At 41.2% G+C, this 25,021-nt stretch overlaps 2 protein-coding genes across 8 annotated transcripts in view; both read left to right on the top strand.

Moving 5' to 3' along the window:
• VPS26A (VPS26 retromer complex component A) overlaps positions 1 to 10,288 on the top strand; it is a 36,960-nt gene extending 26,672 nt beyond the window's left edge. For all 3 annotated transcript variants that reach the window (XM_059662512.1, XM_059662515.1, XM_059662514.1), the window contains 3 exons: positions 3,407 to 3,475; positions 6,801 to 6,943; positions 9,724 to 10,288. In XM_059662512.1, the coding sequence (XP_059518495.1) occupies positions 3,407 to 3,475; positions 6,801 to 6,943; positions 9,724 to 9,837 (326 nt within the window). In that variant the 3' untranslated portion in view covers positions 9,838 to 10,288. The remainder of the gene's footprint in view (positions 1 to 3,406; positions 3,476 to 6,800; positions 6,944 to 9,723) is intronic.
• Positions 10,289 to 14,488: 4,200 nt separating this feature from the next.
• Positions 14,489 to 25,021, top strand: part of SUPV3L1 (Suv3 like RNA helicase) — a 29,855-nt gene continuing 19,322 nt past the window's right edge. For 2 of the 5 annotated variants that reach the window (XM_059662509.1, XM_059662508.1), the window contains exons 1-6: positions 14,497 to 14,886; positions 16,287 to 16,364; positions 17,117 to 17,224; positions 18,170 to 18,284; positions 19,460 to 19,628; positions 21,276 to 21,387. In XM_059662509.1, the coding sequence (XP_059518492.1) occupies positions 14,613 to 14,886; positions 16,287 to 16,364; positions 17,117 to 17,224; positions 18,170 to 18,284; positions 19,460 to 19,628; positions 21,276 to 21,387 (856 nt within the window). In that variant the 5' untranslated portion in view covers positions 14,497 to 14,612. Of the gene's footprint in view, positions 14,887 to 16,286; positions 16,365 to 17,116; positions 17,225 to 18,169; positions 18,285 to 19,459; positions 19,629 to 21,275; positions 21,388 to 25,021 lie in introns of those variants that run through there. The other 3 variants (XM_059662507.1, XM_059662510.1, XM_059662511.1) reach the window with 3 other exon arrangements.

The raw sequence follows: 25,021 nt of genomic DNA, 5'->3' as shown, positions 1-25,021 counted from the left end.
ATTTCATCATGTTACTCAGAACAGGGAGCAATTGAAAACATGAATTGTTTATTTCTGGAATTGTCCATTTAATATTTTTGGACCATGGTTGGCTGCAGGTAACTAAAAACAAATTCACATGGTTCAAAAATAAAGTATAAGACACTACAGTAAAAAATGTCTTATTTTTGTTCCTCAGCTGCTCATAGGTAATACATTTATAAGTTTTTAAATCCTTCTAGACTTCCTTTTTGCCCAGCATTTTATCGTAGCAGCCGTGGTAGCAGCTGCTCTTCTGGTTTTGCTATGCAGCCCAAGGACAAGAAGAAGAAGAAAGGTGCTAGAGAGTTGGCCAAGAAAGACAAATCTGGGGGCAAGGCCAAAAGAAATGGTCCAAAGGCAAAGTTCGGGCCAAGCTCAATAATCTAGTCTTGTTTGACAAAGCAACATAGACCAACTCTGTAAGGAAGTTCCCACTATAAGCTTATAAGCCCACTGTTATCTCTTAAAAGACTGAAGATCCAGGGTTCCTTGGCCAGGGCAGCCCTTAAGGAGCTCCTTAGTAAAGGACTTACTAAGCTAGTTTCCTGCCCTGGCCAGGCACTCAGAGCATCATCCCAATAAGCAAAGGTTGCAGGTTCGATGTCCCGTCAGGGCACATACAAAAAGCAATCAATGAATGCATAAATAAGTAGAACAGCAAATAGGTGTCTCAATCCCCTCCCTTCCTCCCTCCCTCCCCTCCCCTCCTCCTTCCCTCCCCCCTCCCCTCCTCCCTCTCTTCCTTCTCTCCCTCCGCCCTCTCCTCTTTATAAAAATCAATAGCACAATGAACTAGTTTCAAATCACAGCTCAAGTAGTTACACCAGAAACACCAAAGGTGGGGATGTCCCAGCTGCTGGTAAAGATGCATGAACAACAGGTCCGTCTCACCAGGTGCGAGTTTTGAAAAATAAAACTTAATTACATAAATAATTCCTTCTATTTATGCATATATATGTAAGTTCCTCTGTATTATAGCCCCCCTTTTCAGTTAAATGGTTACATATAGTACAGACTTGCTTTTTCACTTAGTAATGTATCTTTGAGATCTTTCATATCAATACATAAGAACACTTCATCTTTTTTTATAGTATTCCATTCGATGTATGTACTAGTATTTAACCACTCTGCTATTGGTATGCATACAGGTGGTTTCCAGTCTTGTTATTACAAAAAGTGCTTCAGTTAATAATGTCATTTTGCCTGGGTGTGTATATGTGTGTGTAAGATTAAATCTTAGAAGTGGGATTGCTATTTCAAAGATTATATTCATTTTTAATTTTGATACACAATACCAGTTTGTCCTCTTTAGGGTTTGTAACAATTTGCATCTACCAGCAATGAATATAGAGAGTGGCTCCTTTTCCTCTATTCTCACCAGCACAAGGTTATAACATTTTTAGCTGATCTGATGGCTAGGGGGAAGAAGTTTTCCACTGTTATTTGAATTTAACTTTCTCATTCTGGGTGAGGGTGAGCCTCTTTTTATGTGTATAAAAGCCTTTTGTATTTCTTCTATAAACTGCCTATCCATATCCTTTGCCCCATCTCCATTGGATTACTAGTCTTTTCGTATTTATAGAAACTATATATTAGGGAAATCAGTATCTTTTTCTGTTAAGGGCAGAAAAAAAAAATTTCCCCAGATTGTCTTGCTATGGTGCTTTATGCCATGTAGAAGTTCTTGATATTTATTTAGTTAATTAGTTTTTCTTCTTATGGACTCTGGGTTTTGTGACAGTTCGTCCTTTTTCACATTGAGGTTCTAAGAATAATTTTCTTAGCTTGATTTTACTAAAATAATACATTATAGTTTAGGGGTTTTGTTTAAATTTTTAAATCATTTGGAATTTATCTTGATGTAAGATATGAAGTATGGATCCAACTTTACTTTTTCCAGCTGGCTGACCAGTTGTCCCCAAATCATTTATTGGTTCATAAGCTGCTTTTTAATTTTGTTTAGTATACAGATTTAGTTTGTCCCCTATAGCTCTGTTGGTTTTTTGGCTGAAAATGATTTTAGGTAACACTTTTTAAGAATGTATAATTGGTAATCATAATGATAAACATTTATGATTTCTTAATCTCTATGTTTCACTTGCTAATAAAAGTTAGTGATTTAAAGACATTAAAACCAAACTTCAGGTTCCCATTTGTTGTTTTTTTTTGTTTGTTTGTTTTTTAATATATTTTATTGATTTTTTACAGAGAGGAAGGGAGAGAGATAGAGAGTTAGAAACATCGATGAGAGAGAAACATTGATCAGCTGCCTCCTGCACATCTCCTACTGGGGATGTGCCCGCAACCCAGGTACATGCCCTTGACCGGAATCGAACCTGGGACCTTTCAGTCCGCAAGCCGACGCTCTAGCCACTGAGCCAAACCGGTTTCGGCCCATTTGTTGTTTTAAAAACTGTTTACTGAAACATTTTTTTCTGAGTATAAAAATTGTTTGTTTCTAGAAAATTTTAAATAAAAAATAATCTATAGTCATAATCCAGAACAGACTTTAGTCTTTGCATGTGTGGCTCAGTGGTTGAGGGTCGACCTATGAGCCAGGAGGTCAAGGTTCGATCCCGGGTTTGATTCCTGTCAGGCTATGTGCCTGGGTTGCAGGTTGTGGGCTCAATCCCCTGTTGGGGAACGTGCTGGGGGTCATGTAAGAGGCAGCCGATTGATGATTCTCATCATTGATGTTTCTATCCCTCTCCCTTCCTCTCTTTCTAAACAATAAAAACCCCCATATAATTTCAAAACATAAAAGAACTATATGTCAATCAGGTATTCAGTATATTTTGTTTATGTTAAAGTTAACTTTAACTGCAAGGGAAAGACAGTTTGGGTGTTGCAGAGAAAACTAGCAAGTCAATGGTTAGTTCCGATGTGGGTTGCTAGTTTCCAATTTATCAGGTTTTGGAACCTATAGAAGGAACTCTGTGAAGAAGATTCTTGCACTGTATATTATCTTAAGGAAGAAGGGAGTGAAACATTCAGTTGAGTGGTAAGTATGTTACATGTAGAGCAGGAAATAGAAAAGAATGGTCAAGCCTGGCTGGTGTGGCTCAGTGGTTGAGCGTCAACTTATGAACCAGGAAGTCATGGTTTGATTCCTGGTCAGGGCACATGTCCCGGGTTGTGGGCTCGATCCCTAGTGTAGTGTGTGCAGGAGGCTGCCGATCAATGACTCTCTCTTATCATTGTTTCTGTCTCTCTCTCTCCCCCTCCCTTCCTCTCCTTCTCTGAAATCAATTTAAAAAAAAAAGAATGGTCAACATTTTCACAAAATAGAAAGATAAATTAGTACTAAAATAATGTAGTAGGAAAATGAGAAGAACTGGAAATTATATTATGGAAATATTTAATATCATTTACATTATTGCACTAGGGCCCAGTACCACAACAGAAACAGAAACAATTGCTAAATATGAAATAATGGATGGTGCACCAGTCAAAGGTAACACTTTTCACTTGTTTCTTTTGTGTTATAGGTAGTGCAAACAGTAGTGTTCATGACAGTTTTGTTTGAAAGTATTTATGTAGTATAAGAATCTTTGTGAATTCTTAAAATGATTTTCTTTAATGATGGTTTTTAAGATCATCTTTGTATATATACTGAGAAGACTATAATAGTACTTTGTAGTCTGAAATAAGGTTTAATTTTTTTACTGTTAAAATTTAGAATTTAGAAGGCATGTATATCTTCTCTATTTCTGAATTTGTAAATTTTTATTGTATTCGGTTATAATAGTTCATCTCTGTAAATCTTTTTTATTCTTGCTGAACATAAGGTGAAATATAGGTGAGCATTAATTCCTGTGGGATTCTAGAGTCCTTATAGCCCCCAAGAAAATAAGCAGATTATCACCCATTACTAGATAATCTTCAGTATGTAAAATAATAAAGCCAATGTTTATCATTTTAAATGTATGCCTTTGGCTTTTTCTAACTCTGTTAGTAATTACTTAAAAAAGTAGCTATTGTGCCAACCACTCCCAGGTGCTCTAAAGTTCCATGCCACCTTTGAGTTGGGCGGTGGTATTCCTTATGTCACAGATGAAACCAAGATGCAGAGAGGTTAAAAAAACCTGTTAAAGGTGATATAGTGTAGGGGAGGCAGAACTTTACTTCTACCCATCTTAGATTTTTGGCTGGGACTGTTGAACAAAAAGATTACTAAGAGAAGAACAGAGAGTTTGTTTAATGTAGGCAGTGCACATTGTGCAGGAGAAACCTCAGCGAAAGGTAACTCAAAGTGGTGGCTTAGCATCTTCAAAAGGACAGTAAATTTGGACAGCAATGACCAGACAAAGAAAAGTAAGTTTTAGGCTTCTAAGGGCGGCAAACTGTGGGAGTGTAAATACATGGGAGGAAACGGATGATTCCTTTGGTGCCATCCCTGGGCTGATGCATCTTTCTCCAGTAAAAGGAAAATTTGTATCCTGCCTTTAGGCAGAAAAGGGGGAGGCATTTCTGCTTTTGCTGCATCTTAATTGCCTTTGGCTCAAAATAACGTCAGAGGCATATTTTGTGGTGACATATTCTGGTTTCCTTCAGTAGCTAATCTTTGTAGAGTTGGAGTTTGAGCCCAGTCCTTTCTGACTCCAAGCCCCATGTGTGTGTGCTGTTATATTATGCAATATTCCTTTGTAAAATTCCAGCAGCCACAAATTTTTATGTAAAATGATGGGTTTTATATCTGAGGAAATAGATGTGTACAAGAAATCTACACTAATAAAAGAGAAAAATGGTAATTGGCGTACGACGATACCCTTTTCATTGGCTAATCAGGGCTATATGCAAATTAACTGCCAACTAAGATTGGCAGTTAACTGCCAACAAGATGGTGGTTAATTTGCATATGTAGGCACAATGCAGGGAGGCGAAAGGGAAAGCAGTGATTGGAAACCCAGGGGGGAGCTAAGAGCTGGGGGGCAGCTAAGAACCCCAGGGCCGCCTTTGCCCTGCCCCCCAGCCATGATCGGAGAATCAGGCGCCTTTGCCGCCCTGGCCAGTGATAGCAGGAAGTAGGGGTGGAGCCAGCGATGGGAGCTGGGCATGGTCGAAGCTGGCAGTCCCGGGAGCTAGGGGTCCCTTGCCTGGGCCTAAAGCGGAGCCCATGATCGCGGGGCCGCTGCAACTGCAGGTCCCCGCTGCCCGAGCCGGACGCCTCAGCCAGAGGCGTTAGGCCTGGGCAGGGGCGGAGCCTGCAACCACGGGGAGCTGGGGGTCCCCTGCCCAGGCCTGACACCTCTGCCGGAGGCCTCAGGCCTGGTCAAGGGGCCGATCCGGTGATTGGTGATCGGAGGGTGATGAGGGTCAACTCCTCTGGCCGAGGCATCAGGCCTGGGCGGGGGGCTGAGCCAGGGATTGGGGGGATATGATGGTCCCCTTGCCCAGGCCTGAAGCCTGGGTCAGAGGCGTCAGGCTTGGGCGGGGGGTGGAGCAAGCGATCAGAGGGAGATGGGGGTCCCCTGCCCAGGCATGATTCCTGGGCCAGAGGCCTCAGGCCTGGGTGGGGGCCAGAGCCAGTGATCGGGGGGAGATGGGGGTCCCCTGTCCAAGCCTGACACCTCTGGCGGAGGCGTCAGGCCTGGGCAAGGGGCTGATCAGGTGATCAGAGGGTGATGGGGTTCTACGCCTCTGGCTGAGGCATCAGGCCTGGGCAAGGGGCAGAGCCAGCAATTGGAGGGGTCTGGGGGTCCCCTGCCCCGGCCTGATGCCCGGGCCAGAGGCATCAGGGGCTGGGGGCAGAACCAGTGATGGGGGGAAATGAGGGTCCCCTGCCCAGGCCTGACACCTCTGTCAGAGGCGTCAGGCCTGGGCAAGGGGCCGATCCTGCGATTGGGGGGTGATGGGGGTCAACGCCTGAGGGCTCCCAGTATGTGAGAGGGGGCAGGCTGGGCTGAGGGACACTCCCCCCTACCCCCCTCACACCCAGTGCACGAATTTCGTGCACCGGGCCCCTAGTGTATTATATAAAAAGATTCCAAACAATATGCAAACAGTTACCCTAGGAAAAGAGAAGCCATGAGAATCTGAATAGCAACCTTTTTGTTTGTTTGTTTGTTTTTGGTAGTGAAGGAATGTCATCATTCTGAACATATTTGTTGCTTTAGATAAATTAGTAATAAGTATGCAAGAATTTACACACATGACTAGAAATTATGGTAAACTTCGTGAAAGCACACGATAACAAAACCACTAAAGCAGCACTTACCTGCTGGCACTGTTCTAAGCCTTTTACATCTAGTGTTAACCCATATAGTCCTAACAAATTCTCTATAAGATGGGTGTTATTGGTTCCCCATTTCACATATGAGGAACTCAAAACAGAATTGTTAAGTAATTTGATGAAGGTCACGCAGCCAGCAGACTGTAGAGGTGGGATTAGAATTCAGGCATTCTGGCTTCAGAACAGTGGTTCTCACCTAGGGGCAATTTTGCCACTATCACCCCTCCTTACCCCCACCGCTCGGAGATTTGCCAATACTTGGAGACATTTTTGGTTGTCACACTTGGGAAATGCTGCTGGAATCTTGTGGGTAGAGGCCAGGGATGCTGCTAAACCTCTTACAGTGCATAGGACCTTACCCACACCAAAGACTTAACAAGCTCAAAATGTTAATAGTGCCAAGGCTGAGAAACCCTGGTTTAAAGTTTTACTTATGCTGCCCACTCAGGAATGGAAGCATTGGTATCTTCTCTATAAAGATTAGTTCTAGTTATGTGACTATATATAATGATCTTTTAGAATTCAATGGAAATTGCTTTTCTTTCAGGTGAATCAATTCCAATAAGACTATTTTTAGCGGGATATGACCCAACTCCAACAATGAGAGATGTGAACAAAAAATTTTCAGTAAGGTACTTTTTGAATCTGGTCCTTGTTGATGAGGAAGACAGAAGGTACTTCAAGCAGCAGGTATGGTGCTACCCAGGCTTGTATTTTGTTCACTGGCAGTTATAAAAACACCTGGACTAACTCATTTTTCTAAGTTTTATTATACTGAGCAAGTGGGTTAATAATAAGTAAGTGAAAACTTGAGAGTATAAGGAAGTAGCGTGAATGGAATTGTATTGTGGAGAATAGATCTCGTCCCAGTCATTCTCCAAGCCTCTGGAATGGACTACAGTTTAGCAGGACTTTTATTTTTCTCAGGAGTTTTGTTTTTTATAAAAGCGATACCCGCTATTTGTAAAAATAAAATAAAATAAAATAAAATTTAAAAAAACAGGCAATAAAGAACAAATTGAAGTAAAGGTCATCAAAAATTCCACATTTGTTGTGATTAATATTCCAAACAAAATGGTGCATGTGTTTAGATCACATAAAGCATGTTCTTTACTTTTTCACTGAGCAGTGTCTTGAATATTTTTTATTAACTTTTTTTTATTGTTTTATTGCTTAAAGTAATACAAAGGGTATTACATATGTGTCCTTTTTTCCCCCCTGCCCTTGACAATCCCCTGGCCTTCCCTACCCCCCAATGTTTTATGTCCATTGGTTATGCTTATATGCATGCATACAAGTCCTTCAGTTGATCTCTTACCCCCCTCCCTCCTGCCCCCCAACCCTCCCTGGCCTTCCCGCTGCAGTTTGACAATCAGTTTGAGGCAGCTCTGCCTCTGTATCTATTATTGTTCATAAGTTTATAATGGTCTTTATTGTCCCTGAATGAGCGAGATCATATTTTTATTAACATTTTTAATGACTGAATTAACTTGATGGATTTTGGGGTTTCTCTTACTTTCTTATTAATTCTATTTTAAATGTCCATGAGATGACCCATATGTAATACTTTTGTATATAAAATGTTTTATCACAAAACTTGTTCTCATTTCAAAATCAAAGCCTTTGGTGGATTTTGAATGAAGATTGTGATTAGAATTTTTTAAAAATATATTTTTATTGATTTCAGAGAGGAAGGGAAAGGGAGAGAAACATCAATGATGAGAGAGAATCATTGATTGGGTGCCTCCTTGACACCCCCCTTACTGGGGATTGAGCCCGCAACCCTGGCACGTACCCTTGACCAGAATTGAACCTGGGACCCTTAATTCCGAAGGCCGGTGATCTATCCACTGAGCCAAACCAGCTAGGACTGTGATTAGAATTTTTTAAAATATATATTTTTATTGATTTCAGAGAGGAAGAGAGAGGAAGACAAATATAGAAACATCAATGATGAGAATCATTGATCAGCTGCCTCCTGCATGCTCCTACTGGGGATCAAGCCTGCAATCCTGGCTTGTGCTCTGACTGGGAGTCGAAGAATGACTTCCTGGTTCATAGGTTCAACCACTGAACCACACCGGCCAGGCTAGAATTTTTTTTGTATTCTGAACCAGATTAATAAATATTTGCATGTCAGTTGAGTGTTCAAAACTAATTAGAAATTATTTTGTGCTGAGTACTATGAAGAATACAAAAACTACCTTTTATATAAACATGCATTAGCCTCGAGGTTCTTACATTGCACATATATGGAAAAAAAATTATGTAAGTTAAATAACAGAAAACTTAATATTTTTTTTTTTAAACATATTTTATTGGTTTTTTTACAGAGAGGAAGGGAGAGGGATAGAGAGTTAGAAACATCAATGAGAGAGAAATATCGATCAGCTGCCTCTTGCACACCCCCTACTGGGGATGTGCCCGCAACCAAGGTACATGCCCTTGACCAGAATCGAACCCGGGACCCTTCAGTCCACAGGCTGACGCTCTATCCACTGAGCCAAACCGGTTACAGCGAAAACTTAATAGTTTGACAGTAATTTAGAAGACAAAATTTATTCCATTCCACATACTGTGTAATTAAACATAGGTAATTTAAATTTTAAAATAGATTACATGAAATTCACAATTTCCAAATCAGTTGTGGCTCTGCTGAATAAGTATATTGCTTCCCATGGGCCTTCATTTGGATGTTTAAATTCTGATGTTGGTTAAAAAAACAACCCCAAAACAGCCTGTCATGTCTTTATGCAGAAAACAATTTTAGGAATTCAGAAGAGAAGAGCTCTCAGGATAGATTGGTTAGGGTATGATTTAGATAGGCTGAGGCATAGAGTGTTGAAGAATATATAGGGGAAGATAAGGGCAAGCTTATTTGGAGTGTGTTGGATCAGAGAGTAACTCAGTTTGGCTGGTGGGGGATGGGGATCTAGAGAGGGAAGGGAGTGATATTGGTACATTGGATAAAGGTTCTGGAGGACCTTGAAAGCCTGCTTGGAGGTTGTCTGTAGGTTGCCTGAGAACTATTGAAGAGCAATCCAAGCACTGTTTTAGATTAATCTGGTAGTGATACGAAGGATGAATTAGAAAGGAGCCTCAGGCAAGTGAGGCATTGATCTACCAAAAGGTATTTTAGTATCTAAGATTGAAATGACAGGGCTTGAACTTGGATAAGGACGGTGGAACAGCAAACCAAAAAACAGATTTATTCTTTAAATCAGTAGTAGCTAGAATTTTGTGCCAGATTGGATTGGTGGTGGTGGTGTGCATGCGTGCTGGTGGGGGCAGAGTTGGCAGAAAGGACATTCCAAGATTAGAACTATAAGAAAGTAGGTCAATCAGGGCTTTAGTAGGGACAGATTTCATTTTGTTTTGGTTAAAATAGAAATGGCAGCATTTTCATGATGAAAATTTAAGGCATAATATGAGAACATTGATTTGTTGGCATCTTGTATTTCTTTTACTAGGAGATCATTTTATGGAGAAAAGCTCCTGAAAAACTGAGGAAACAGAGAACAAACTTTCACCAGCGATTTGAATCACCAGAATCACAGGCATCTCCTGAACAGCCTGAAATGTGAACTGAATAGGAGAAAAAAATAAAAATAAAAACTCTTAGAACCGTTGAGATTAAGTTCAGTTGATTAAAGATGGTTGCAGCATGAAGCAGGGGGAAGGCCAAAAGTCCATGTATAATAGTCTTCCTTTATCTTACAGCGCTGCATTTATTTTATGATATAACTAAATATTCTTACATATACTACATTTAAAAAAGTGCTTTCTTTGAAACACTGGAACTTTCTTAAGCTGCCGTGTTTTTTTTACTGCACACTTTGATGGTAAGCACTCATATATGCATCAGTATAAACATTAAAGATTTTCATGAGTTAGCTGGTATTTGTAATTTTGCTTGCTTTATGCATAATGTTGATTGTAAAGCAGTTTCTTTTCCTTTTTCATGCCAATAATTACCTCTTATCCTCTACATGCAAAATTAAATACTTTGTGTTCAAATAAAATTGGAAAACCTGAGTGGCCCTTACATCCTACAGAGATTTAAAACATGGCATCTTAATATTTTTGAGTACTACATTTATGTTCTTACATGTGTATTTGAGAAATGCAAATGGAATGTTTCACTGTCGGTGCTTCTGAGTCTACCATTCCAAAGCTTCCTGAATTTTATTCTTTGAAGTCTTCTGTGGTAAGTATTAATTTTTTCCTTGCAGAAATTATGTGGCATGTTACTACAGCCTTTTTTTCCTGTCATGAGAAGTAACCATTCTGCTACTACTATCCAGCAGGTACACTGTATGTTTTCTGCAATGTGGAGTTGAGTCTATGTTGGCATTTAGAATTTGTTAAAACTCTATAATTTTTCTGTTAATACTTTGAAAAAATTTTTTTTTAATTTAAGGAATCTTTTTACCACATATATGCAAATATAATTTTCTTGACTTCACTAATCTTCTCTTCCCTTTGAAGGGGAGAATTTGAGGATGGGGTGATTCAGGTGGACCTGTTAATGAGCATATCGTTATTCAGATCTGGGACAATATCATTTTTGTTAAGTTGGAACTTGGGCTTGTTCAAACTCAACTTTAAATTTCACCCGCTCTGTTTAAATGTTAATACTAAATTAAAGTAATTTGTTCAAAGTCGTAAAAAAGCTGCAGTCATGTGCCTAAGGTCTGATCTCAGACACACTAAATGTGGGGTGTAGGAACTAAAACAACGAAGCCTGTTGTGTGAAACTACTCCACATATGATTCATTGGTTTTTGTACCAATATATTTTATACACTTCAGTGCAAGTCTTGTGAGTTAACCTTACCTTATGAGTAACCTAATTAATCCAAATTACATTTCTTTAAACTTGTTTTACTACGATGGCACTTTGATAAAATGGTCAGTAACCAGCTTCTTTTCTGGCAAAAGGTTCCATGTACCATGCGCTGGAGCATCTGTTTTAACTGTGGATATATGTAAATGGTCATATTTCCCTTTCATGTAAGTGCCTGTTCAGAGTTTCAAAATTTAAAAATGCCAAATATTCTCATGGTCACTTGCATGAAGTAATCTAGAAAATATTCACAGAAAATTTGAAAACCAATTGTATTTATCCAGCCTCAAATCATGTGACCATGATGTATAATAAAGAATTTGAAACAGATACTGAACTTGCTTTAAATAATTAAAATAATTATTTTCTCAGATCTCATCTCATTGTCAGATTGCTCAACAGTTCAGGAAGCTATAATTATGAAAATTTAAATTTTTTATAAAAACTGCTGGTTTCAATTTTAAATAGCTACACAAAGTTGTTAATTAGGTGGCTTAAAACACTGTCAAATGGAGACACTGGATAACCAATGGGTCCAGGCTGCCTCCACTAAGCCAATTAAGCAGAGACAGGGTTGAATCATATATGAGCGTTTATTCCAATAATGCTGGCAGTATGGGAGAGCAGCAGGTCACATACAAAAGTCTGCTCTACCCCTCCCCATAAGCCAGCTACTTATATTGGGTAGAAGGACAAAGATTACTTGGGAAAGTAGAAATCACAGGATGGGAAGTAAGTAGGCAAGGTATAATGGTTATAGGGTGTACAACTTTCAGCCAGGTTAGAATGTGCTTTCTTTAATCAAAACAGGACAATCACAGTTAAAAGCATGATTAACATTTCTTACAGCTAGTCGCCACTATTCTGTTTCTGCCCCTAACAATACGATGCTTACTCACTTTGCTTGACTTTGTTGCAGAACCAATTTGAAAAATAAAAATTTGAATTCAGTAATTGGTGAATTGAGTAAAAAGCTGGCCAGTTAATCTGAGGTAAACTGGAAAAGAAATTTGTGTTTTCATAGAGTACAATCTCTAATCCAGAAGTTCTCAATCCTGGCTGCATGTTTGTTTTTAAATATATTTTTACTGATTTTAGAGAGGAAGAGAGAGGAAGAAATAGAAACATCAATGATCAAAGAGAATCATTGATCAGCTGCCTCCTGCACACCCACTACTGGGGATCGAGTCTGCACCCTGGCCATGTGCCCTGACTGGAATAGAACCCGGGCAGACCGATGCACTATCCACTGATCCAAACTGGCTAGGGCCTGGCTGCATGTTTAAATCACTTAAGTAGTTTTTGAAAATAACCATGCCAGATCCTACCCAGACTACTAAAATCAGAATTTCAGGGCCCTGGACGTAAGCATTAAAAAGAGCTACCCAGACCATTGTCTGAACCATTTAAATAGTTATTTTTCTCACAAGTGAAGAGTTTTCATTGTTTTGAATTGGGGAGGAAAACCTTTAACATCTGTTTGGGAGCCTGCTAATGAAACTGACAGACAAATTAGCAGGAGAAAAAACAGATTTGAGTATAAGGGAATTTATGAAAATGTGACTTAGAGGGGTGGTTAGATTTGGGGCTTAAATATCTAATTGATAAGGGGAAAGGGGGGTAAAGGACACTTACAAATAATTTCTTAGTATTTGGGGGGAGAAAGGACATGGAAAAGCAAATGACTTTAGAAAAAATACATGGGTTCTTAGGAAAATAGATGGTAGATAGGATAGTTTTGTGCCAGAGTCTATTTAGGTCTGTCTGGTGCTGAGTTAATCTCCCCTGCTTGCTCCCCAAAGAGATTTATGATAGAGTCTTTTGGGAGGCTCTGCTTTTAGGCAGATAGGGACTTCAGGAACTCAAATATTTAAAACTTTTATGCTACAGTGGCATATTCTGGAACCCTTTAGTATGGATGAAGTAGTTGGAATACTCAATTCTAATTACTGTGGGAGTCAGTAGTCTTCTATTATGTTCCTTTTATATTCAGCTGAATCTGTTGAATATAGTATATAAAGGAAATCTTCAGGGGCTTTTACTAGTCTGGATTGGAATGTAACATTTTTTAAGTTTCCAATTACACAAAGGCATAGTGAAGAAAATGCATCATTAAATATGTATAATGCATCCTTTCTTAAGCTCTCCAATGAGCGTAATTCTTACGTCACTCCCCTACCTAAAATCATAGTGATTTGATTCCAGGATGAAGTTTAAATTCCCTATTACAAACACCTTCAGCTCCAGTTTTGCCAGACTCTAGAGGATTACCCACCTTCCCTGCACTCCAGCTAACTTCTAGTAAGGCTCCCCTGGCCAAGCGGGCTTGACACCATCTCCATCCATCAGGCAAAGACGTCCGTTCGTTGTGCGGCCAGGGCGAACTGTGCGCACCTCCAGGACTCTGCTTTACCGCACTTAAAAGACTTGAACTCAATGGACTTAAGCCTCTTAAGGGCTCAGTCTGTTTTGTTTGGTATACTTTGTGCTTATCATACACAATACCTGAATAAACTGCTAAACCTATTTTCTCTTAGTGATTATAAAATTAAAGATGTCCTTTAGAAAAATGTATGGGTCCAAATGTAATACTCGTGTCACACTGTTTAAAAAGTATTCTGTGAACCAAAGGCACATAACCAGTTATTAGAATTTTACTTGACACAATATTCGCATATTACACGACACATTCCTTCAAGTTGCAAGATGCTAATTTTTTAAGTATAATTGAAAGGTGGAAAATCTAACAGCAAATTTTGAATTTAATATGTTGCCACCTCATATGACAATTTCCAGCCAATGCAAATGAAACTAAACTTTGGCAGGGTGCAGAGGACCTATTTTTGCTACGCAGTTGTGACATACCGGCTGCTTGGACGATGTACACATACAGCCCGCATTAAAGTGTAAGCGCTTACACACGTGCCATACGAGGGGTTTACCTAAGAAACTGTACGCCGGGGAAGTACCTTGGCAGCATTCCTGTAGGGCAGATCAAGTTATGTTCTCTAATGCTACTCTCTCAGGAAACGTGCAAATACAAGAAACCTGGGGAAATGCTCTGTAAGAGCGTTGCGGTTCGCAAGCTGCGCTCACAGCCCAGGGAGTTGCTCCTCGGTCTACCCCGACCGCGCTGCTCACGGCGCTGCCCACGTGCTTCTCAAAGCGGCCCGGCCAGCCTGCGTCACGTGACCCCCGCAGGCCCCTCCTCGCATCTGTGACCTCCCCAAAGGTGCCTGATCCTTTTCTTTCTTTTTCTTTTTAGAGAAAGCTGGCCTCAATATCTAATGAGAGCGCGAACAAGAACATATCTTTTCTAGTTTTCATGCCTAATCTTTTCGTCCCCGTTTTGAGCAATCTGACTGCAGGCACTTTTTCTTTTTGATCGAGCGTTTCCCTGGGCAGCTCCGTGCTGGGTCTGGGTCCTCCCGGGGAGCAGGCGCCGGCCGTGTGCGTCACCGGCAACGCCGTGTCCCTTCGCTGCGGCACCGCGCTCGTTAGACCTGCGCTCTCCATGTCCTTTCCCCGGTGTGCCCTGCTGTGGGCTCGGCTCCCGGCGGGGCGCCGCGCCGGACACCGGGCGGCCGTCTGCTCCGCCCTCCGCGCTCACCGCGGGCCCGTCCCCGGGCCTCTGGGGCGCACCCCCGCCGTTGCCTCCGCCTCCTCTTCTGCGTCCGGAGGTTCCAAAGCCCCCAACACATCCCTGTTTGTGCCGCTGACGGTGAAACCTCAGGGCCCCAGCGCGGATGGCGACGTGGGGGCCGAGCTCACCCGGCCCCTGGACAAGAGTGAGTGCCGGGCGGCGGGGGTGTCTGTCCTGCAAGGACCCCAGAGTCGCCAAAGGCCCCCTCAGTCCTTTGTTGCTTGTCCCAGGGGGGTCCACCGAATGACCATTATACGAAAGCTCAGGGGGTCCGGTCTTCATGGCCAGGGATGAGAAAGGGCCGGGGAGTTTGAACCTCCTGACCAGCCATATGCCGGAGAGGAAAGGTCACGGGGCTGAGGTCCTGTCTTCCCGGCTGTGCCCAGCATCCTTATCGGTTCATGGCTGTCGGCTTGCCTACCACCCTCCCAGGAATGCAGTGTGTGGCTGGATCAGTAAAATGTTTCTCTCTACAGAATAATGCGGTGATATTTTAACATGTCCAAAGACAGTACAATCTCAGCTTGATTAATATAAAATATTTTTATAAAATACCTAAGATGTTATTGATTCATAGTGGCATGTTGCTTGGCAGGCATCTAATTCGACCTCCCCCGCAGCCCAGTGATTTCTCCGCCATCGCCTTGGAAACGCGGCCATTTAAGTCTTGAGTACTTTTCATGGACACGGAGCCGGCACTCCCGTGAGCCAGTCCCTTTTCGCTGTTCTGGCTGTTAGGAAGCTCTTGTATGAATTCCACTGAAATCTGCTTCCCTCATTTCCCGTTGACTTTAGTTATGCATCTGGAAGAAAATAAGTATCACCTGTTCTCCCTAAAGCCATCTTCTTCAAGTTAAAGATCATCGCTGGGTGCTTTATTTTCTTTCTTATTTATTGATTGACATACATGTTGTTACTGATTTGAGAGAGTGAAAGGGAGGGGGGTAGAGAGAGAGAAGCATGGATGGGAGAGAAGCTTCATTGATTGGCTGCCTCCTGCACGCCCCCCATTGGGGACCAAGCCCAACCCAGGCATGTGCCCTGACCGGGAATGGAACCGTGGTCTCCTGGTTCATGGGTGGACACTCAACCACTGAGCCACATAGGCTGGGCATCCTGGCCCCTCTAGTTATTTGCATAAAAGCATATTGGTCTGGCCCTTGTAGTGTTGGTTATCTTTCTAGATACCTTTTAGCTGCTCACTATTAGATGTTCATAGTGGTTGTAAGCAGACAGAATAGAACATGGTTATGTACACGTGGCCTGATGGAGGCTGGAGGCAGTGTCCTTCCCTGTAGCACCTTGCTTACTCTCTGCAGTGGAACAGGAACGTTGCATGGTGTGACTTTATAATTTTTTAGGCGTTCCATCTCACTATTAAGTCAAAAAGAGCTTCTGACCAAATAAACCTTTAAGTTCTTGCAACATTCAGTAGACTGCCGCCTTGAGTGTTAGGACTTCAGGTTTCTTTTGTTTTTTTAGGCATTTCTCTATTTGGGAAACAAATGTTAAACAAATTTTAAATTTTGATATGTTTTCTTCCAGATGAAGTAAAGAAGATCTTAGACCAGTTTTATAAGAGGAAAGAAATTCAGAAACTGGGTGCTGATTATGGACTCGATGGTAATGCTAATGACATTCTATTTGAGATATTTTATTACTTTTTAGATTATAGCTTTGTGAGTATGGTGTAGCACCTGTGTGTCCTGGACATCCTATCCTATATAATAAAAGGATAATATGCAAATCGACCAAAATGGTGGAACGACCGGTTGCCATGACGCGCACTGACCACCAGGGGGCAGACACTCAACACAGGAGCTGCCCCTTGGTGGTCAGTGCGCTCCTACAGGTGGAGTGCTGCTCATCCAGAAGCCCTGAGCCGGGCTCACAGCTGGCGAGCGCAGTGGTGGTGGTGGCAGCCTCTCTCGCCTCTGGGGCAGAGCTAAGGATGTCTGACTGCCTGCAGGGAGCGGGCTTAAGCCATCAGTCGGACATCCCCCAGGGCTCCTGGACTGCAAGAGGGCGCAGGCCGGGCTGAGCCGCCCCCCCCCCCACCCCCCACCCCCCGCACCAATTTCGTGCTTTGGGCCTCTAGTATGTACATAGTTGTGATTGGAGGATGTCCCTGATCTCTGATTCTATCTGAGCAGGAGATTGGCAAGATGTATGTGGTGAGCCAGACATATAGGAGAGAGCTGTGTGTTCAGCTTTCCTTCATGTTGTGCTAGGATTTCAATTTTCGCCCAGATCTGATAAACCAAAAAAAAAAAAAGGACACTGATTAATTAGGTGTGATGTGTATATGTACTTTTTAAAATGACAAATGAGATGAACACTAAGCCCTGCCTATTTTGATTTTGTATTTCCTGCAGCTCGTCTCTTCCATCAAGCTTTCATAAGCTTTAGAAATTATATCCTGCAGTCTCATTCCTTGGATGTGGACATTCACATTATTTTGAATGATATTTGCTTCAGTGCAGGCAAGTGTTTATAGAGATTTTTTAAAATCCTGCTGAACATACTTTCTATTTCCTTCATGTTTATTTCTGTAGTCGGGGTTTATTTGTGTAAAATAGGCGCTATTAACATTTTTTGTAAATAATTTAGTGCTTGCATAGGAGGCTGTCTGGGTCCTGTTGCTTTTATATTGGGCTCCTGAGCTAGTTATTAAATCCCCCATATGTCTTAGACTGGAGGCAAGTTTGATCTGTTACCATCTGCTCTTCACTATGTGCTAATATAGGCCCCAGTGGGATGAACTCTCATACAAGGTAGAATTAATGCATAGCAGATTCCATCTGTTTCTGCCACTGTTTCTTTACTGCATCAGGACAGAGTTCTTGCCTTAAAAGAAAAAAGTAAGACCATCATTATTTTGTTCCCATAGGCAGCTTGGTTTTGATATATATATTTTAAATACACGTGATTATTAGACCTTTACTCTGTGCCAGGAACTGAGGTAGAACCTGGATACAAAGCAGAATGGGCCACAGCCTCACCCTCAGAGCCACTAAGGTGTGGAGACTTCTTGCTGAGAAATCAGCCTTGTTCATGTTTTACAGTGGTCTCTGTAGTTTAACAAGTGTTTGCACCTGCATTTCTTGAACCACAGGCCTTCTTTCTAATGTATATTTCCATGTTCTTTATTTTTTAATTTAACTTTTCCCAATGCTGACCTTAACCTGCTTGCATTGGATGAGTAGAACATGGTGGATGGCAACCAATTTTCCCTTTTCGTAGAAAATATAAGTGAAACTGGGAGGAGCATGTAAGGCAAAGCAGATCTCAGAAAAGGGTAGAGTTCCTTGCTCCAAGGTTTTTCTTTTTATCCTGGTAATGTCCCTGAAACTTAGCTCACTAAGAAAAAAGTGTAGTTATGGCTAACACGTAGATTGCGCCTGTTAATGCAGTGTTTTATTTTCCAGCTCATGTGGATGATTTATTTCCATTTTTCTTGAGACATGCAAAACAGATATTTCCTGTGTTGGAATGTAAGGATGATCTACGTAAAATCAGTGACTTAAGAATACCACCTAATTGGTTAGTTTCTTCATTTGTGGATTTGAAATTTTCAGTTTCTAATCTTGGGAGATTATTATTTTTTTAAATTATATTCTGGATGGTAAGATATGAGGAGTCTAGATTGTGTTTTCCCTAGGAAAAGGCCGTTAATTCTGGCAGGCAATAAACTGCTGTCTCCCCTTATCCTGCCAGCTCGGTTTTAAGACTTATTACTGCACATCTACAGTAGCCCTCACCTTAGGGTGTTGTCCTTGTCATTCAGGTGTGGCCTTTCTGGTGTCTCTGCTGAGTGCCTGGGGCGGTAATGAGCTCTCTCACAACCACTGTGGCAGAACTCCAGTGTCTCCTAGTACTTTGCCACCTGATTGAGACTGTCTGCTCAGACCCTTAGCAAGCTATTCTCTGCTAGGTGCTGCCCATGTTCAGGCCAGCCCTGGGCCAAGGACCCACAGGGAACTCCCACACAGGCTTCAAGGCTCCCTCTTTACTGCACCCTTTTTCCTTCCACACTCTGTTCTTTAACTTTCAGCTGCTTCAGCCACGGAGAATTTGATCTTGGCTGCTCAGCTCAGTGGGACCATCATATCTGCTTGGGTTCCACCTCCTTATTTCCTACTGGGGTGCAGTAGGGCTCATCTCGAGTGTTCCCTTCTTCTGGGCCTGCAGTCCTGCACTGCCTGTTATCCATGTCCCCAAGCAGCTGCTGCATATATTTTGTCCAGTTTTGTACTTGTTTATGGTGGGAGGGCAAGTCCAGTACCACTCATCATGGCTAGAAACAGAAGACTCAGTCATTATATTGTATACATTGAAATTCAGAAGCCTGGGAATATTTGCTTATAACGTCACGTGTTGAGAGCTGTGGAAGTGATGTGAACATACCTATGGAGCTAATAGTAGTTTAAATTTATTTTAAGTAACTACAGAGGGAAAAGGATTTGTTCAGTGGTAAAACTATCCAATAAATTAATTTGCATTTGGATTTTTCTGTCCTCTAGTTAGTAAATGTCATTCTTGGAAAGCAGTCATTATTTTAGTGTCGATATGACACATGTCATTTAGTTAATTTTTTAAAAGATGTTACCTTGTAAATGTTAAGAGAATGTTTCATTGGAATTTTTTTCAATTGGGAACTTTGCCAAGATAGATTTTGAAATTAATAAGGTTAAGCTGTTTGCCTACTTATGTGTTAGGTACCCAGAAGCCAGAGCCATACAGCGGAAGGTAATATTCCATTCAGGCCCCACAAACAGTGGAAAGACTTACCATGCAATCCAGAAATACTTGTCAGCAAAATCTGGAGTGTATTGTGGTCCTTTAAAATTACTGGCACATGAGATCTTCGAAAAGAGTAATGCTGAGGTCAGTATATTACCAAATATTTGCTCCTTGTTAATTTTGTGTGTGTGGGTTGGGTAACAAGGAAGATGGGAGGGTGGAGTGCATATGTAGTATGCCCTTCATTAACAAAAATTGCCATATTTCATTGCACCTAAGAAGCCATCAGTTGTAAGATGTGCCATTATTTTATGTACAGTTGAGAAATAAGTACTGCCAAGTGAACTCCGACATGCCATCAATTGTTAAGATGTATCCTGTAATAATGTGCGTATTAGAATGAATGAAATATGTTGTTACAGAATATTTCACATATTCAGAGATATGCTGAGAATAACGCAAATAATCTGAACTCACTACCCAATTCCCGTCAGATTCTAACATTTTGCCATACTTGTTTTATTTATTTTTTTTAAGAAATAAAATATTGATATAGTTGAAACTCTGTGAACCCCTCCTTTGCCCCTCAGAGTTAACCACTACTCTGTTGTGATGTTTAATTTACCCTTTGTTAGATTAGCCCTCTGATACTGTCAACTAGAACCAATGACAAAGACTGAAGCCACCTTTTCAAACCTGAAAAGGACTGAATGCCCTGTGGTCTAAGGCATCGTTTTACTAAATGGGCTAAAATTTGGTTCATTGTTTTATTATGACTATAATGTGGGATAAACTAGTTTTGGTAGGTAATTTGTATTCTCTATTTTTTTGTTCTGAATAATTTATGTAACTTTCATACATAATTATCTCTTTATCCATAAATACTTAAAAAGTATTTCCTCAGAACAAAGACTTTCTTTATATAACCGCAGGATATTTATCCAAAGTGGGTCATTTGGTATTGATAGACTACTATTATTAAATCCATACTCTATGTTCAAGTTTTGCCAATTGTTCAATAACAATACTCCCCCTTGCCCTCACTGCCCCCACCCCCAGGTTCTGTTCAGGGACTCACACTTTTTTCATTCTCATATCTTTAGTTTCTATTAATCTAAGGCAATTTCTTGGTCTTCCTTTGTCTTGCATAACCTTTAAATTTTGGAAGACGACTACAGGTCAGTTGTGTTGTAAACTGTCACCCAGTTTGGATATGTCTGATGTTGCCTCATGATTAGTTTCAGGCCACTGGGGAAACCAGCTGTCCCAGTTGGCCTGGAGTTTCCCAGATTTAGCACCAGAAGTCCTTCACCCTTGGGAACACCTCAGTCCTGGGCAAACCAGGGTGGTTGATCACTCTGATACACCATAGCATTGATGTTGGTCCTTCTCAAGGAATTATATTGAGAAGACTGTACAGTTTTAAATTTTATTTATAATATTTTTGAATATAGAAATAACTCATGCTCATTTTATTTTAATAAATGAAATAGTATAGAAACATACAAAGTTAAACAGTGAAACTCCTATAATTTCTCATGCTTTTGTTACCTGAGAATTTAGCTGCCTTGAGGTGTTTCCAAGTTTTATGTAGGTTTTGTAATAAAATGCTGTCACAAACAGTAAGATTTCAGCTTTTATTTTTTATTAAAAATATTTGTTAAAGGATTGAGAATATTTTGTTTCAGCTATTTGACAAATAAATTTGATCATAATGGTGAGAGTACTTTATCAAACATTCAAAATTCCTTTTCAAAGTGAAAGTAATTCCAGGTTTCTTTGTCCTCCTAGGGTGTGCCATGTGACTTGGTAACAGGTGAAGAGCGCGTGTCAGTAGAGCCAAATGGGAAACAGGCTGCCCATGTTGCTTGTACTGTTGAGATGTGCAGTGTTACAACTCCTTGTATGTACACACTATTTAAAACAGTATTTTGGAAAATTTTTAAACAGTGATGAACATATGAAATGTTTTTTATTGTGAAAAAATTTAAGTTGAGACAAAGAAGAGAATAATACAACAAAAAGTATCTACTATCACTAATGAATGCCTAAAACTTTCTGTCAAGTTTGCTTTTTTTTTTTTAATTTCAGAGAGGAAGGAAAAGGGAGAGAGAGATAGAAACATCAATGATGAGAGAGAATCATTGATCGCTGCCTCCTGCACGGCCCCTATTGGGAATGGAGCCCACAACCCGGGCATGTGCTCTGACTGGGAATCGAACCTGGGACCCTTCAGTCTGCAGGCTGGTGCTCTGTCCACTAAGCCAAACCAGCGAGGGCTCATGTTTGCTTTTTAATATTCTTTCCCTTTTTCTCTTAAAAGAACAAAAATGTTAATAGCTATGAAGTTATCTTTGTACTAATCCTCAGTTCACTTCTTCCCCTTCTTTTTGTTTTCAGTATTATTTCTATTAGTTTTAGGTGTGCAGCATAGTAGTTAGGCAATCATATATTTTCTTTAAAATATATTTTTATTGATTGTTAGAAAGAGAGGAAGGGAGAGGGAGAGAAACATCGATGAGAAACGGCATTGATCAGCAGCCTCCCGCACGCCCCCTACTGGAGATCAAGCCCGCAACTTGAACATGCACCCTGACCAGGAATTGAACAGGTGATCTCTTGGTGCATGGGTTGACGCTCAACCATACCTGCTGGGCAGCAGTCATATACTTTATATAGTGGTCTCCCTTATATTTTTAGTACCCAACTGATACCAATTAATTACACTATTATTGACTCTATTTCTGTGCTGTTTATCCCCGTGACTATTTTGTAACTACCCATCTGTAGTTCTCAATCCCTTCACTTTTTTTGACCCGGTCCCCTGATCTCCCTCTCCTCTGCCAGTCATAGTCTGTTCCCTGTATCTATGAGTCTGTTTCTGTTTTGTTTGTTCATTTATTTTGTTCTTTAGATTCCACATATATGTGAAATCATATGGTATTTGTCTTTCTCTGACTGACTTATTTCACTTAGCATAACACCAATGCTGTCACAAACAGTAAGATTTCATTTTTTTTTATGGGCATTATTCATATGTTGATCTTTTCTTTTTTCTTTTTTCTTTCTTCTTAAAAAAGACCTTTAACATTTCTTGTAATGCTTGTTTGGTAGTGTTGAACTCTAGTTTTTTCTTGTTTGGAAAGTCCTTTATCTGCCATTTGATTCTAAATGATAGCTTTGCTGGGTAGAGCAATCTTGGTTGTAGGTCCTTGCATTTTATCACTTTGAATATTTCTTGTCAGTCTCTTCTGGCCTGAAAAGTTTCTGTTGAGAAATCAGCAGACAATCTGATTCCCTTGTAGATAACTGACTGCTTTTCTCTTGCTGTTTTTAAGATTCTCTTTGTCTTTAACCTTTTGTATTTTTATTATGATGTGTCGTGTGGGTCTTGCTAGAATTCTCTGTGTTTTGTTGACTTATATGTTTATTTTCTTCACCAGGTTAGGGAAGTTTTCTTCTCCCGGCACCCCCATGAAGTGAATGTTAGTACACTTGCAGTTGTCCCAAAAGCTCCTTACACTATCCTCATTTTTTTGGATTCTTTTTTCTTTTTGCTGTTCTGATTTTTTTTTCAATGTTTTGTTGTTGTGGTGGTGGTTTTTTAAGTATATTTTTATTGATTTCAAAGCGGAAGGGAGAGGGAGAAAGAATCATTGATTGGCTGCCTCCTGCACACCCCCTACTGGGGACCATGTCTGCAACCTAGGCATGTGCCCTTGACAGGAATTGAACCTGGGAGCCTTGAGCCTGCAGGCCAACACTCTATCCACTGAACCAAACCAGCTAGGGCTGTTCTGATTTTTTTCCCCCTGCTTCCTTGTATCAAATCACTGATTCTCTGCTTCATATACTCTACTGTTGATTCACTCTAATTTATTCATTTCAGTTAGTGTAACCTTCATTTATGACTGGTTATTTTTTATGGTTCTACGTTCTTTTTCATACTATTGAAGTTCTCACTAAGTTCTTTGAGCATACTTATAACCATTGTTTTGAATTCTGTATCTGGTAGTTGGCTTGCCTCCATTTCATTTAGTTCTTTTTCTGGAGATTTCTCCTGTTCTTTCATTTGGGACCTGTTTCTTTGTGCATTTTGGCTGCTTCCCTATGTTTCTATGTATTAGCTAAAGCTGTTACATCTCCTGGACATGGTAGAGTGGCCTTGTGTGGTAGGTGTCCTGTAGGGCTGAGGGACGCAGCCTCCCTGTTCACCTGAGCTGGGCACTCTTGCTGTGCCCTGTGTGGGCTGTGTGCACTGTCATTTTATAGTTTATCTTTGATTGCTGTTGGCATCACTGGGAGGGATTGACCTCCAGGCCAATCAGCTACAGCGAAGTAGCTGCTGTGCCGAAACCAACCTTATGGAGTGGAACTTGGTTCCGTGAGCTTTGGTGCTTGCTGAGTCCACCCTTTGAGTGTGTCACTGGTGGAGGTGGTAGGGTTGTAATCTGGTGTGGTCTGAAGCTGTCCACTAGGAGCACTGGCTCTGGGTTCTTCCAGGCAGTGTAAGGTCAGCTACTGCCTGTGGCCTGCCTGGGGCCACCTGGCACGAGCTACAAAGTGATCTCCAGATGGCTGCTATTTGTGCTGGGCTTGGTGGTGCCCAAGAGAGGCCAAGCTTCGAACCAAGGCTGGCTGCTACTAGTGCTGGGTCTGGGGTCACTTAGTAGGAGGTATAGTGTATGCAGATGCCAGATGCTGCTTGTTTTAGAGATTTTAGGGAAGTCCAAAACATGAGGTGAGAGAGGCCATTTGTAGTGAAAGCCACTGGAAAGGGCTTGGGTGGGTCTGAAAGTTGGTTGGGGTGGAGTCTTAGGAAATCACCAGGGCAGGGCTAACAGGGTTAGCCAGGTTGATGGAGACTCAGATATGACGCCCATCTGTTGGCTCTTTTGGGGGAGGGCTCAGAAAAGGAATAGTGGCCTCTGCCAGCACTTCTGTTTGGGGAAAAAGATGCCCCTCCAGCTCTCATCCCAATGCCAGACAACTCAGTTCCTCCCTGTATGTCCCTGGTGCCTCTCGAGCTGCTGCTCCAGTGCTGGAGCTCAGAGAGAGTGAGTCCTAGTAAGTCTATGCACTGGCCCTTTAAGAGGAACTGCCTGGGACTCCAGCCCAGTCACAATTCCTTGTGGTTTTTACAGCCAGAAGTTATGGGTACTTATCTTCTTGGCATTGGAACCCTGGGCTGGGGGTCCTGGTGTGGGGCTGGGACCCCTTATCCTCAGGGGGACCTCCACAGCTGAGATCTTATTCCTGATTTTTTGTCCACAACAAGTGGTTTGGGACCAGCATGTTCTGTGTCTCTGTCCCTGTTATCTTTCTCATAGTGGCTTCTTTATATCCTTAGTCATAGGACTTCTATTCAGCTAGATTTCAGGTGATTCTGAATGATGGTTGCTTTGTAGTTTAATTGTAATGTTGATGTGGTTGTGGGAGATTCTGAGGACTGCGTTTACTATGCCACCATCTTGACCAAAACCTCCTCTCCCCTCTTGATCTAACTGCTATCAAGTATTTGGTGTATATCTTTTCTG

Source organism: Myotis daubentonii, chromosome 13 (genome assembly GCF_963259705.1).
Source record: "Myotis daubentonii chromosome 13, mMyoDau2.1, whole genome shotgun sequence".
In the NCBI taxonomy this organism is placed as follows: Eukaryota; Metazoa; Chordata; class Mammalia; order Chiroptera; family Vespertilionidae; genus Myotis; species Myotis daubentonii.
The sequence above is the reverse complement of the archived record's forward strand: the minus strand, read 5'-3'. Positions and strand labels throughout refer to the sequence as shown.